This window comes from Dipodomys ordii, unplaced genomic scaffold (genome assembly GCF_000151885.1).
Source record: "Dipodomys ordii isolate 6190 unplaced genomic scaffold, Dord_2.0 Scaffold19, whole genome shotgun sequence".
Lineage (NCBI taxonomy): Eukaryota > Metazoa > Chordata > Mammalia > Rodentia > Heteromyidae > Dipodomys > Dipodomys ordii.
The window spans coordinates 11,977,296-11,990,454 of NW_012267235.1; the positions used below are offsets into that span (position 1 = coordinate 11,977,296).

At 49.0% G+C, this 13,159-nt stretch overlaps 2 protein-coding genes across 2 annotated transcripts in view; both read right to left on the reverse strand.

The window, feature by feature from the left end:
• Polr2a (polymerase (RNA) II (DNA directed) polypeptide A, 220kDa) overlaps positions 1-8,954 on the reverse strand; it is a 24,500-nt gene extending 15,546 nt beyond the window's left edge. The window contains exons 1-8 of the mRNA XM_013013352.1: positions 8,452-8,954; positions 2,324-2,456; positions 2,049-2,185; positions 1,777-1,950; positions 1,305-1,586; positions 799-960; positions 464-684; positions 203-335 (exon numbers count right to left, since the gene is read on the reverse strand). Coding sequence (XP_012868806.1) covers positions 203-335; positions 464-684; positions 799-960; positions 1,305-1,586; positions 1,777-1,950; positions 2,049-2,185; positions 2,324-2,456; positions 8,452-8,544 — 1,335 coding nt within the window. The 5' untranslated portion in view covers positions 8,545-8,954. The remainder of the gene's footprint in view (positions 1-202; positions 336-463; positions 685-798; positions 961-1,304; positions 1,587-1,776; positions 1,951-2,048; positions 2,186-2,323; positions 2,457-8,451) is intronic.
• A 1,293-nt stretch (positions 8,955-10,247) lies between these two features.
• Positions 10,248-11,922, reverse strand: Slc35g6 (solute carrier family 35, member G6). The gene is made up of 2 exons (XM_013013277.1): positions 11,812-11,922; positions 10,248-11,361 (listed from the first exon to the last, which is right to left on the reverse strand). The coding sequence occupies exons 1-2, from the start codon at positions 11,875-11,877 to the stop codon at positions 10,348-10,350; spliced, it is 1,080 nt and encodes a 359-aa protein (XP_012868731.1). The 5' UTR covers positions 11,878-11,922; the 3' UTR covers positions 10,248-10,347.
• Between the last annotated feature and the right edge of the window lie 1,237 nt (positions 11,923-13,159).

The window sequence follows — 13,159 nt, forward strand, 5'->3', positions numbered from 1 at the left end:
AAAAAAAAAAAAAAGGGGTGTGGGGGGAGTGGAGGTGTGATTTAAGTTGTATAGTAGTAGCCTTAAGCAATAAAGCTAAGGGAAAGTACAGTAGCCCTGAGTTCAAGCCCCAATATTGACAGCATGCTTATATGCATATGTGCACTCAGGCATGCGCGCACGTGCACACAACACACACACACACAGCCCTAGTGCTACATGCCTTATAGCCAGTCTGCAGGTGAAGGTCACTGGGTTTGGGGTGGAAACGCAGGTCAATTCGATCACCATTGTCTCGGATGATATACTTGGCTCCTGGGTACTGGCTGTTCCCTCTGCGCACTAGTTCCTGTAGTCTAGGAAGGAAAAAATACTCTGAACAAAATGATTCCCAAAGAGCCTTTGCTGCCCTCCTCAACCTAAAGCCCTAAGTAGAAGCCCCCAACACTCACCACTCTGGACAGGGCTTTGGACTGGGACAGACCTGTCAATGTTAAAGGGGGTGACAATCTCCGCGAAGGTCATGTTGGCAGCAATGGAGCGAGGCACGCCAACTTGGTCAATGGACAAGTTGGGGTCGGGAGTGATGACAGTGCGGGCTGAGAAGTCCACTCGCTTGCCCATCAGGTTCCCTCGCACCCGGCCTTCCTTGCCCTTTAGACGCTGCTTCAAGGATTTGAGGGGGCGTCCGGACTTCTGCATGGCCTGTGAGGAAACATGACCAGGAGGCAACCCAGTCAGTACTGGCCCTTTGTCTCAGCATTTGCGCTGGCTCCCACCCAGTCTCCTATCCACTGGGGTGGGAGTGTAGAGACGTACACGGGGCAAGCCGGGCAGTTCATTGTCCACCATGGTGGCCACATGGAACTGGAGGAGCTTCACATCCTCTGCGATGACATGGGCAGCCGCTCCGTTCTGCTCATTGCGCCGCAGCTGATTGTTGATCTTCACAATGTCAGCCAGTTTGTGGGTCAAGTCATCCTGAGGTGGAAAGTCATTATCATCAGAGTACAGCCACCACCAAATGGGTTTTAAAGCTGGCATTTGCCAGGCACACAGTGGAGCTCTCCTCCTCACACCATACTAGGAGTCAGAGCCAGGTCTGCTCACTCTCATTTTACCAATACAGAAGCGCCCCCGCCCCCACCAATAACCTTTAACCATGCTAAGGGTCTCCTTAAAGTTGCACAGCTAACAGGCAGCAGGGTACTTATTTTCCACGTCAGATCTAGCCATCTACCCCTCAGCACATGCTACTCTACAAGGATCTCTCCCCTTAGATACCTAACCATCTATCCAAAACGCAGAGTCCTAGAGCCACTGACCTGATTTCGAGCAGAGCCCTGCATCACCACAGCAGGCCGCACAGAGAGTGGGGGCACTGGCAACACTGTGACAATCATCCATTCAGGCCGAGCATAGCGGGGCTCCATGCCTAGCACAAAACACTCCTCATCTGAGATTCGCTTGAAGATCTCATGCACTCTCTCTGGACTCAGCAAAATCTTCTTCTCCTGAGAGTCTTCATTCACATGTTTCCATTCAGCATACAATTCCAGGCCTGAGCGCCGAATTCGGGGCTGGTACCGCCCACAACCACCATGACCCTTCAGAGACAAAAAGATCATTAAGTTCCTCCATGTCCAGTCACTTTTTGCCATACTAGGCCAGCCCTCTCAGTTCTTCTGTGTCCTTCTGGTTTCTTGACCTTTCTACAGCATTCTCTCGTCCTCCCTCCAGGCCTCTATGTTCTGTTCCAGGCCCTTCCTTCCCCCAGTGTCTGCTATCCCCAGTCACCTTCTCTTTGGTCAGATCCTCATCACCCTCAGGCTGTTCCACACCGAACTTGTTGTCCATCTCCTCCCCTCCCTCGCAGATGTTTTTGCCCTTGCAAAGGTCGTAGACGTGTGTGAGCCGCTTCTTGGGCTGTCCCTTGGACTTGGCCAGAATGTCCTTGATCTTAGGATTGTTCTGGAGACAAAGCAAAGCATGGTCAATTGAGTTTATCCCCTTGTTCCTCCAGTTAGTAGGCTCCCTCCCTCCTAAGCTAGGGCCTATGCCCCACTCACTGAATCGACAAGCAGTTTGGAGCAGAAGAAGCAGACACAGCGCAAGACCTTCATTGTCTTCACCAGGAAGCCCACATGAAATACAGGCTTGGCCAGTTCAATGTGGCCAAAGTGGCCTGGGCACTCTGTCATGTTTCCTATGAAAACATACATCTTGTTACTTTCATCCTAGCTCCCCCTCACTGCAGAGACTAGGTCTCCAGGTTTCCATACCGGCCCATTTATAACTCAAGCCTCAATCCTTTCCTTTGGGATCCTTCTGGCCCGACACTTACCTGCACATGTCTGGCAGCGGCCAGTCCGCTCAATCACTCCTTGCCTGGGATCCATCAGCCCCCCAAGCTTGGGACGACCTCCCTCGGTGGTCTCTGGGTATTTTATACCTCCCTCTGTCACAGACATCCGTTTCTGTATGAAAAAAAAAAAAAAAGTCCAGTAACAACTAAGTAGGATTTCTAGTTTCTTTCTAGCCTTCATACTAGAACTCTAAGAAAACTCCAAACTACTGGGTGATGGCAGCTCTTACCTACAATGCTAGCACCCAGGAGGCTGTGATCTGAGGATCAAAGTTCAAAGCCAGCCTGGGCAGACAAACCTGCAAGACTTATCTCCAATTAGCCAGTAAAAAGCTAGAACTAGAAGAGTGTCTCCAGTGGTAGAGCACCATCACTAAGAGAAAAAAGCCGAGCAAAAGCATAAGGCCCTAAATTCCAGCCCAGTACCAAAAAAAAGTAAAAATAAAAATAAAAAGGCTGGGCACTGGTAGCTCATGCCTGTAATCAGGAGGCTAAGATCTGAGGATTAGCTTGTAGCCAGCACAAGCAGTTAAGTCTGTGATACTCTTATCCTAATTAACTATCAAATAAGCCAGAAGTAGAGCTGTGGCTCAAGCACTAGACGAGCAAAAAAATCTCAGGGACAGCACACAGGCACTGAGTTCAAGCTCCAGGAATAGTACCAAAAAACAAACAAACAAACAAAAACAGAAAGGAATCCCTGAATTATCTATATAAGAACCATGTTTAACTTAGAACAAGAAGATGAAAAGACTGGTACGCTTATAACTCTGGAAATGCCAAAGTTAAGTATCACAAGTCAAAAAGCCAGTTCCAGTCATCATGTACTCCAAGAGTAGGAGTTATACGAGAATGTAATGGACTCAGAACTCTATAGAATTCCCTACCTCTACAATGGAACCCCAGACTTCCCTCTAGGATAAACTCTAGGTCATTTAACTACAAAAAATGAAAATTAGGGGCTGGGAAGGTGGCTCAGTGGTAGAATGCTTGCCTTGCATGCATGAGGCCCTGGGTTCAATTCCTCAGCACCACATAAGCAGAAAAACTGGAAGTGGGGCTGACTCTCAAGTGGTAGAGCGCTAGCCTTCAGCTGAAGAGCTGAGGGACAGTGCCCAGGCCCAGAGTTCAGATCCCAGGACCGACCAAAAAAAAAAAGAAGAAAAAAAGAAAAATTATTCTTTTGGAAGGAGTAGGGAACAATGCTTTATTTCCTCTTCCAAGATAAAACAAAGTCTATGAATCTGAGGCTCTGCAAGAACTTCTCTGCATCTGCAACCTATGTTAATAATATAGGTATGATGCCCCAAACATGCCATGCCAACTCTTCCTCAACTCCTCTCGATCAACAAGGCACTCAGATATAGTTCTGGCTCTTTACCACTTACTCCTTTTCTTTTTTTTTTTGTTGGTCGTGGGGCTTGAACTCGGCCTGGGCGCTGTCCCTCAGCTCTTCAGCTCAAGGCGAGCGCTCTACCACTTGAGCTACAGCGCCACTTCCGGTTTTCTGGTGGTTTATTGGAGATAGGAGTCTCACCGTCTCTCCTGCCCGGGCTGGCTTTGAACCGCGATCCTCAGATCTCAGCCTCCTGAGTAGCTAGGATTATAGGCGTGAGCCACCAGCGCCCGGCTCACTTACTCCTTTTCTAAAGGGCCTGAATTGCCTGAACATTTCCACATCCAGATGGATATGCTAGGAGAACCGGTGCTTGCACAGTTTGGTAGAAGTGAACAGTTGGAATCCCTAGAAAGGTGGAGCCAGGACCCGGGTTGAAATCAGGTATGTGTAAGCCCAGGATATAACTGATGCTCAATAAAAGGCCACTTTTCACCAGAGGCAGGTGCTGGTTCATGCCTGTAATTATAGCTACTAAGGAGGCTGAGACCTGGAGGATCATGGCTCAAAGCAGAAAAGTCCATGAAACTCCATTTCCAATTAACCAACAAAATGCTGGACCAGCAAAAAGCATAAGGTCCCTGAGTTGAAGAATGTATAATGACCCCCTCAAGGAGATAGACCTGATGTGTGATTAAATTCTGAAGGCTATACTTCACCAGCTGCTTGGTATCCTATGAGAAATATGAAGATGACTTGCTCATGGCGAATAAAACTTTAAAAAAAGCGAAAACAGCTGGGCAGTGGTATCTCATGCCTGTAATCCTAGGGGCTAAGATCTGGGGATCATGATTCAAAGCCACTGGACAGGAAAGTCCATGAGATTCATCTCCAAAAACTAACAAAAAAGTCAGAAGTGAAGGTATGCCTCAAGTGGTAGAGCATTAACCTTAAGCACAAAAATTCAGGGACAGCACCCAAGCCCTGAGTTCAAGCCCCAGGAACCCAAAAAAAGAAAAAAAGAAGAAACAACAGAAATGAAATTTGGCTACCAGAACAGACAAAACACAAGAAACCTAAGTATAATCATCTTCAATACTTTTCACAGCTCACTCTGCTCAAACTTTATGCTCAACAAGTCAGTAACCTTCCCAATGACTAATTCCACTTCCAGCCACTCCAAAACTGGACCAAGGAACCTCCAGGAAGTACATGCTCTTCCTCCAAGAGTCTATAGGAGTTGAGGGTATGGCTTAGTGGTGGACTGTGTAATTTATCCTATATAAAAACCTGGATTCAATTCCCAACATTCCCCATTCCACCCACCCCTCAAAATAACTTTTTTTTTTTGTCAGTCATGAGGCCTGAACTCTGGGCCTGGGCGCTGTCCCTCAGCTCTTCAGCTCAAGGCTAGCACTCTACCACTTGAGCCACAGCGCCACTTCCGGCCTTTTCTGCTTATGTGGTGCTGAGGAATTGAACCCAGGGCCTCAAGTATGTGAGGCAAGCACTCTACCACTGAGCCACCTTCCCAGCCCTCAAAATAAATATTTTAAAAAGTGGCAAGTGGGCACCAGTGGCTTATGTCTGTAATCCTAGCTACTCAGGATACCAAGATCTAAAGGATCAGGGTTCAAAAGCCAGTCCAAGCAAGAAAGTCTGTGACACTGTTATCTCCAATTAACTACCAAAAAGCTGAAATTGCAGTGGTAGTTCAACTGGTAGAACACTAGCCTTGAGCAAAAAAGCTCAGGGACAGTGCCCAGGCCCTGAATTCAAGCCCCAGGACTAGGGGAAAAAAATCGGTATGTTTGGTCAAGAGATAAAAACACTGAAAGACTGATACAACTGTCAGACTGTCCTCCAAATAGGTTACCAAATAGGTTACTATCCTTCTACTAATAATGTATGAACATGTTTATTTTCCCATATTTTTGCCAGTAGCAAAAAATCAGATTAGAGGAAAATTTTCATTCTGGTTTTTTACTAGTAATCCTGTTTTATTGACCACCTGTACTTTTGTGAAGTCTATTCAAAACTTTCATCCATCCTCATTTTCTAGCAGATATATAATTCCTGATTTTTTTTTTTTGTATCTGGTACTGAAGCTTGAATTTAGGTCCTGTCATTCATTTGGTTGAGCATACCTCCACTTCCATATTTTTAACTGAAGAGTTTTGAGTATTTGTCTGCCCAGACTGGCTTCAAATATGATCTCAGATCTGATTCTCAGAGCTTAGCTTCCTGAGTAGCTAGAATTATAGGCATAAGCCACTCCATCCAGCTAATTCCTTATTTTTTGTATGTTCCTTGTAAAGGTATTAATGAATCTAGTGAAGCTGGCCATGGTAGCACATTCCTGTGAGGTAGAAGAGGATGGATAGTTTAAAAATACCTCTTAAAAAAAACAAAAACTTAGCCTGGCGCTGGTGGCTCAGGCCTGTAATCCTATCTAGTCAGGAGGCTGAGATCCAAGGATCAGGGTTCAAAGCCAGCCTGGGCAGGAAACTCCCTGAGACTCTTAACTCCAATAAATCACTCAGAAAACTGGAAGTGGCACTATGGATCAAGTGGTAGAGAGCTCACCTTGAGCTGAAGAGCTGAAGGATACTGCCCAAGCCCAGAGTTCAAGATCTACAACACACACACACACACACACACACGCACGCACGCACGCACACACATACACACACACGCACACGCACACGCACACACACACAAAACCAAAAACACAAGAGCTGAGCCTGGTGCCAGTGGCTCACACCTATAATCCTAGCTACTCAGAAGGCTGTCATCTAAGGATCACAGTTCAAAAACAGCCTAGGCAGGAACGTCTATGAGACCTTTTTTCTTTTGTCGGTTGTGGGACCTGAACTCTAGGCCCTTAACTCCTCAGCTCAGGGCTAGCACTCTACCACAGCACCACTTCCAGCTTTTTCTGTTTTGTGGTGCTGAAGAATTGAACCCAGGACCTCATGCATGCAAGGCAAGCACTCCACCACTGAGCCACCTTCCCAGCCCCTCTGAGAGACTCTTATCTCCAATTAACCACCAGAAAATTGGGAGTGGTGCTGTGGATCAAGTGGTAGAGCACTAGCCTAGAACTCAGGGACAGGGGCCCAGGCCCAGAGTTCAAGCCCCATGACCAACCAAAAAACAAAAAAAAAGACAAGGGCTGAAGATGTAGTGAACACTTGCCTAGCATATGACTTTATTTCTTTCCTAGCATTAAGGGGGAAAAAAAAACTAGCCTTGTTATCACACTGCAAATACTGCTTAAGCTTTGATCCTCTATTAGAAGTGGCTCTTATGTTTATGTAATAAAACAGTGTCACTTAGTTATTATTAAGGGTTTCTTCATCTGGTATCAGTCCTCAAATTCTGTATTTTTCTGGTGCTTTCTTTTGGTTTTAATATTAACACTATTTGAAATTTATTCTGTGTTATATAGGGTGCTGAGCCCTAACACAATTGAGCCTCCTCCCCTAACAAAAATGCTTCCATTCACAAACACAGTGGTTCTCTCTGCTATCCTGTTAGTTCTAAGGAAAAAAACCCAAATTCCAAGTCATCAAAAGCTCTCCCCTAGATTATCCTCCCCAGTAATCTCCCTTGCACCTATCCTTGTTTCCCATTAAGTTTTGGGTTGTTTGGTAGATAGGGTCTGGCTTTGTACTTCAGGCGGGCCTTGAAATAACAATCCTCTTAGCTCAACCCCCAAGTGCTGTTCCCCATTTTCAAAGAACAACTACAGTAGCATACATTTGTATGCATAATGTTATGTGTATATGTAAGTTGTTGTTTCCTGCTTATAAATGTCCAATAGCTTCCTGCTGAAAATAGAATACTGATCCTCTACAATGATTTACAATATCCCATGGGTCCAGCTGTCACATACCCACTGAACCTCAGCCACACTGGCCTTTTCCACCCTCTATAGCATAACCAAGTTAATTTTTCCACCATCTCTTTTGCACTTGTTTCCTTCACCTAAAAACAAAACAACAAACACTATTGAGATGATTACCATTTGGATAATGACATTTTCTCAGGCCTTCCCAGACTGTGACACCATCTCATTTAAAGTAGCCCCATGGTGGAGGTGGAATGTGAGTGAAGGAAGTGAGTTTGAACAAGGTACATTGTATGCACATATAGTTATGTCAAAATGTAATCCTCTTGTACAATACATTGATGTTTTAAAGAAACAGGAAAGTAAAACATGAACCGTTCCACCCTAGTTATGTTCCATAACATTACCTCCTTTCATTTTATTCAAGGCATTTGTCATTAACTGTTTTATTCATTTAACCTTGTATATTGTCTGTCTTTTCTTCCCTTGCCCACGAGTGCTCTAAGAGGCAGTCTTTTGTCTGGGTTGTTGAGCTGTGTATCTATTTATCCCCCATCGCCTACTGTGTTGTCACATAGCAGGTATTCAACGAATATATGGAGGAGGAGGAGGGTAAAAACCTGAGGTTGGCATCCTAATGAAACTTGTAAAGGGCTCCAAGGACTCAACTCGTTGAATGTCGGTTATTCTAAAAGAAAAGACTCGGTAACCCTCTCTCTGCCCTAGACAAACCCTGGGCAGGGAGCTAAGCTTGCTTAAATCCTTTTAATTTAAACTCTGGCAACCCTGAAGCTAGACCTCGCAAGGCCTCGGCGCCACCAATCCAATCCTCTCGGCAGGTCACCCATAAGCAGTGAGAACAGCCACATTTCCCAAGACACGGCCGGGAAGCAACAGCAGCGAGGCGGCACAGCTTACCAGCTCATCTGGACTCAGAACTCCGAACTGCACTCTCTTGATGGTGCGCAGCGGGCATGCGCTGTCCCCGGAGGGGGGGCCACCCCCGTGCATGGCGAGGCGGGCGCGGTGCGCAGGCGCAAACCTCGCTACAAAAAGCCTGCGCCACCTCCGCCTAGGTACTCAGATCCCGTCGGGGCGGCCAGCGGGAAGGACCTCCCCGAGTAGGGAGGAAAAGGCTGGAGGAGGGAAGGGGAGGGGGAAGGGAAGGAGGCGGAGAAACGAAAAGGAGCGAAAGGAACCGTTCTATCCCTTCGCGAAGGTTTTTCAGCTCCCAAAAAGGAAAAAGAAAAAAAAAAGCGGGGAAAGGAGGAGGTTTTGGGGGGGAAGGAGGAAGAGGAAAAGGAGTAACGAATAAATAAGTAACCGGGCTCCTGAACGGCAGAGGTTACGGCAGTTTGTCTCTCCCCCTTCCGGGAGCCACCTTCTTCTCCAACCGTCCCGGCCGCGCTCTCGGCGCTTCTGAGAAGCGAACTGGCCGAATGACGCCTTTTATAGACTCGCCCCTGCCTTTTCCCCCGCCCCTTCCTTTCCCGCCCTCCCTTGCGCTACGGGGCCGACTGCGCCGGCCTGCACGGGGCGCGCGCTGGAGCGGTTGGTCCTTCCTCCCGGGCTCCCTTGCTTGGGTGAGCTTTTGAAATGACTGGAGGGGTGTTCTCCTAATCCCACCTCTTCCTCTCGCCAGCCCCCCCGCTTAGCACTGCCATTGACCGTTTGAAAAATCAAGGATAAAGTTAGGCCGCCTTTATTCTATTTCGGAGTAAAGTATCATCTTTAGCCAAAAAAAAATAAAATCATTATTCCCCCCCTCCAGGTAGAAAATGGTCTGTTCTGCGAGTCGGTGGTGGAGGCGGGGCCGGTCGGGTCCTCTCGAGTCGATCCTGGCGGGGGGGGGGGAGCTGGAGAGGGGAGGGGGAGGAGCGCCGTTGGTCATGAATATTCAGTTTCAACGCTGAATATGTATGAGCAGATCAAGATGGCGAATCCAACTGCTGGTCCGGAAGTAGCCGCTGTTTGTCGAGCGACCTCCGGGGGATAAGTGGACGTCTTCTGGACTTTACTGGAGTGCTTGTACCGAGTCTTGGACCCAGATCCCCCCAGCCTGAGACGCTCCAAGAAGCCTCAGCTCGAAAGCTTGCTTTTTGGAAGGACTGGCTGCTGTCCGAGAGAGATCACGGGACTGCTACTGGGGGGGGAGGGGAGGGGGGAGGGCGCGGGGGGGGGAGGACAGAATAACCACGGGGCGAGATATGAAAGCCCTAGGAACGTTAAGGGCCAAGGAATTCGAACATTTAGGAAATCCTCCACTTCTGGAATATATTAGAAACAAACTGGGAGGCGGGGATCCCAAGGGATTCTCCAATAAGAGCGATGTAGAACTTCACACCCGCTCCATAGCCAAATACCCAGTGATCCTTGTTTGATGTTAGTGTCACGTCACCACCCCAAGGGGGGGGGTGGGCACTACGAAGAGGGAAGGAAACTGTCCTCCAGGGGGAACAGCAACACTCCCCTCCCCCCAGCAGCTGCTGCCTATTTGCCTGACCACCTGCACACTCCAGCCCATTGCTCTTTCTGCTGCCCAGGGAAATTCTCCCCATGGCCCATAGCTAGCCTGCCTCAACCCCTTGTATCTAAAAGTACGCCTTAGTTATGTCCTGATTCCCAAGGCCCGGGTGAGGTCCCTTGGATCTCATACTTGTTTTCGATCTTCCAGGTTTCCCCCCTCCACCAAGTCCCCAGTCACGCTTGAATCCCCATATCAGTTCTTTTCCAGGCACTTGTTCTCCCATGTTTGTATTCGTCTCTGCTATTTACCCCTGCCCCCCCAAAGTCCCCAGACACTCAAGTTCGATCTCACTCTTCCACCTGCCCTTGCTTCTCACAGCTGAGGTTCTGGGCGGTGATGATGGCAATGCTACCCAACACAACTCCTGCTCCCATGATGTCAGAAGGTGCCACCGTCTCATAGAGCACGTAATACTGCAGCATGAGGGCAACCACCACCTCAGAGTGCAGGACAGCGCACACCAGAGCAGGGTGGGCCTTGGTGACTGCATAGCTCACACACACAAAGGACACCAAGGCAAGGATCCCTACTGCCCCCACACAGCTCCAACTCAGAGGATCATTAGGTAGCACGGGTGTCTGCAGCACAAACAGTCCTGGCACACAGCCAATTAACCCCACCAAGCCAAATAAGAAGGCCACTGTGGGTAGGCAGGAGGGGAAGTGCAGGGAGCGGTAGACCAGAAGCCCCAGTGACAAGGCCAGGCCTCCCAGGAAAGCCAGCACATAGCCCAGGGCTGTGTAAAGGCCCGTGGTCCCCTCCTGCAATGTCCCTAGTCCAGGTCCCACGATAATGATCAGTCCCAAGGTGCTGCCTAACAGGCCACACCAGTCATAGCCGCTGAGACCCTGGCTCTCGAGGCAGAGTGCGAGGAGGGCAGAGCACACGGTGGAAGAACCTTTTCGAACTGTGGCAGCGTTTCCTGCAGGTACCACCTGAACTGCACTGTAGGCACATCCGATGCTGAGGACATTGAGCAGAGCGTGGAGGAAGGCCCGCCCCCGGAAATCAGGAGGTCCTAGGAGAGGGTCACCACGAAGCTTAAGTAGCAGGGCAATGGGAAGGTGGAAGAGGCATCTACAGATGAGTAGCTCCAGTGAGGGCAAGTGGGAAGCCTGGTAAGCCATACGGGAGAAAGGACCCACAAAGCCAGCAGGCAGGCCCCCACCAAGCAGGGCTACAAGTAGGCCCTTGGTGGCATCGGAGGGCCGGCAGCGCTGGTTCGAAGGGAGGCCAGGCGGACTGGAGGATGGTGATGGCTGGGTGAAGTCAGGCAGGTTGAAGTAGGGGTGACTGCCAGCCTGTTAAGGAGAAAGGAACTCAAACACGAGAACACCTACAGTCTGGCGGATTTAGGGCAGCTTAAATGCTAGATTGATCTGAAATTCTGTCTGTAGGATAGTAGAGGAACTTGTAGGAGCTCGAAAGGGTCTGAAAAATAGATTATGTGGTACAATGTAAGCCTTAAGCATCTAGGGGGAAGCAGGGAGTAAACAGTCCCAGAGCATCATGTTTTTCTGGGCAGGTTGTTCCTGAGAGGGAAAAAACAATAACCGAGGAATGTTCTGTTGGCAAGTGGGGGACAGCTTCCCATGTTGTATATCTCTGTGATATCACAAGCTCTAGGGACTTCTGGGTGTTGCATTTGTGGGTATGTCTAAGACCACTGGGGAGTTTTAGGGGAGAAGGGGAAAGAGGATGACCAGGATCAGTGTTGCCCTTGCTATATCCTCTGTTCCCCCCCTACTCACCATCTTTCCTTGGACTTCCTCTCTCCTCCTGGCTCGGGGGCCTGAGCCCCTCAGAGCTCCAGCCATTGTGACCTGGTTGGAGTGGGGGTGGAGTTCTTTCCCTGGAACCTTCCTGAGGGGGGGTGGGCCTGTTTTCTCATTAATTCCAACTCTGTGTGTTTTATATCTGTCCCTCTGTCTGATTCCTTTTTCTCATTTCTCTTTATAACTAGCTTAATGATGAGGCTTCTTTGGACTTAGTTTTGTCTCATCTTATTTCATAAAGGGTTTTTTTTTGTTTGTTTGTTTTTGCTAGTCCTGGGACTTGAACAGGGCCTAGATGCTGTCCTTGAACTTTTTTGCTCAAGGCTAGCTAGCACTCTACCACTTCAGTCACAGCTGCACTTTTGGCTTTTTGCTGATTAATTGGAGATAGAGACTCACAGACTTTCCTGCCTGGACTGGCCTCAAACCCAGATCCTCAGCTCTTAGCTTCTTAAGTAGCTAGGATTACAAGTGTGACCCACCAGCACCTGTCATACTTTTTAGGAGAGTAGTTCTGAGGAGCTAGCTCCTAAGTTTTTGTTTGTTTGTTCTGTTTTTGTTTATGTGGTACTGAGGAATCTAACCTAGGGCTTCATGCATGCTAAGCAAGCACTCTACCACTAAGCCACATTCCCAGCCCCATCCTGAATTTTTTAAAGTTTTCCAGAGTTGGAGAGGAGTTCTGAGATCTCCTCTCTGGAATTTCAGGAAGGTTTCGGGGTCTATTTCCACTCGGTGTTTTGCTGGTGCAAATAAGCCACAGCAAAACATCTGTATTTATGTACAAATATGTGGATGTGGCTATTTCTGTTGGTGGAGGCAAAGTGCTCAGCTGCATGTTTATCTGATCTGGTTGTCATAGATATGTGCTTCACTATGTAGGGTTAAGGTCTTCTAGCCTGTGGGCCCAGTGACATTCCCCACACATTCCTCTGTGTGTATGTGTACACGCGCGCCCAAGGAAGCCCCATGAACGTGCTGACCCGGGTTCTGTGGGTCTCACGGGCCCCACCGTGTATCTGCGACCCCAGAGGATGGGTTGTGTGTGCTCATTCTGCGCGTGTGTCACTGCAGAATGAAGGGCGCGTGGAGAAAGGGCAGGCAGGGGGTGTCCTTCCCAGAGCGGGTAGTCGTGCGCCCCTCGGGGGTACTGCAGCCTAGCCTGCCCCCCGCGCGGTGTCCACCCTATCCGTGGGCCTGCGCCTCGCGGTTCCCTGCGTGGGATCGGCCTGGCGGAGGCCATCGGATGCTGGAGCCTGGTGCCGCCGGTGCCGGCTGCGCGCTGCGCCGGCCTCGTCTCGGCGGCGGTGGTGGCGCTGGGGGG

Bases quoted from the DNA above. Each gene is read 5' to 3' on its own strand.
- Slc35g6 (XM_013013277.1), bottom strand. From the start codon at position 11,877: ATGGCTGGAGCTCTGAGGGGCTCAGGCCCCCGAGCCAGGAGGAGAGAG. The intron at 11,362-11,811 runs GTGAGTAGGGGG...TCTCCTTAACAG, and splicing joins AGGAAGTCCAAGGAAAGATG to GCTGGCAGTCACCCCTACTT.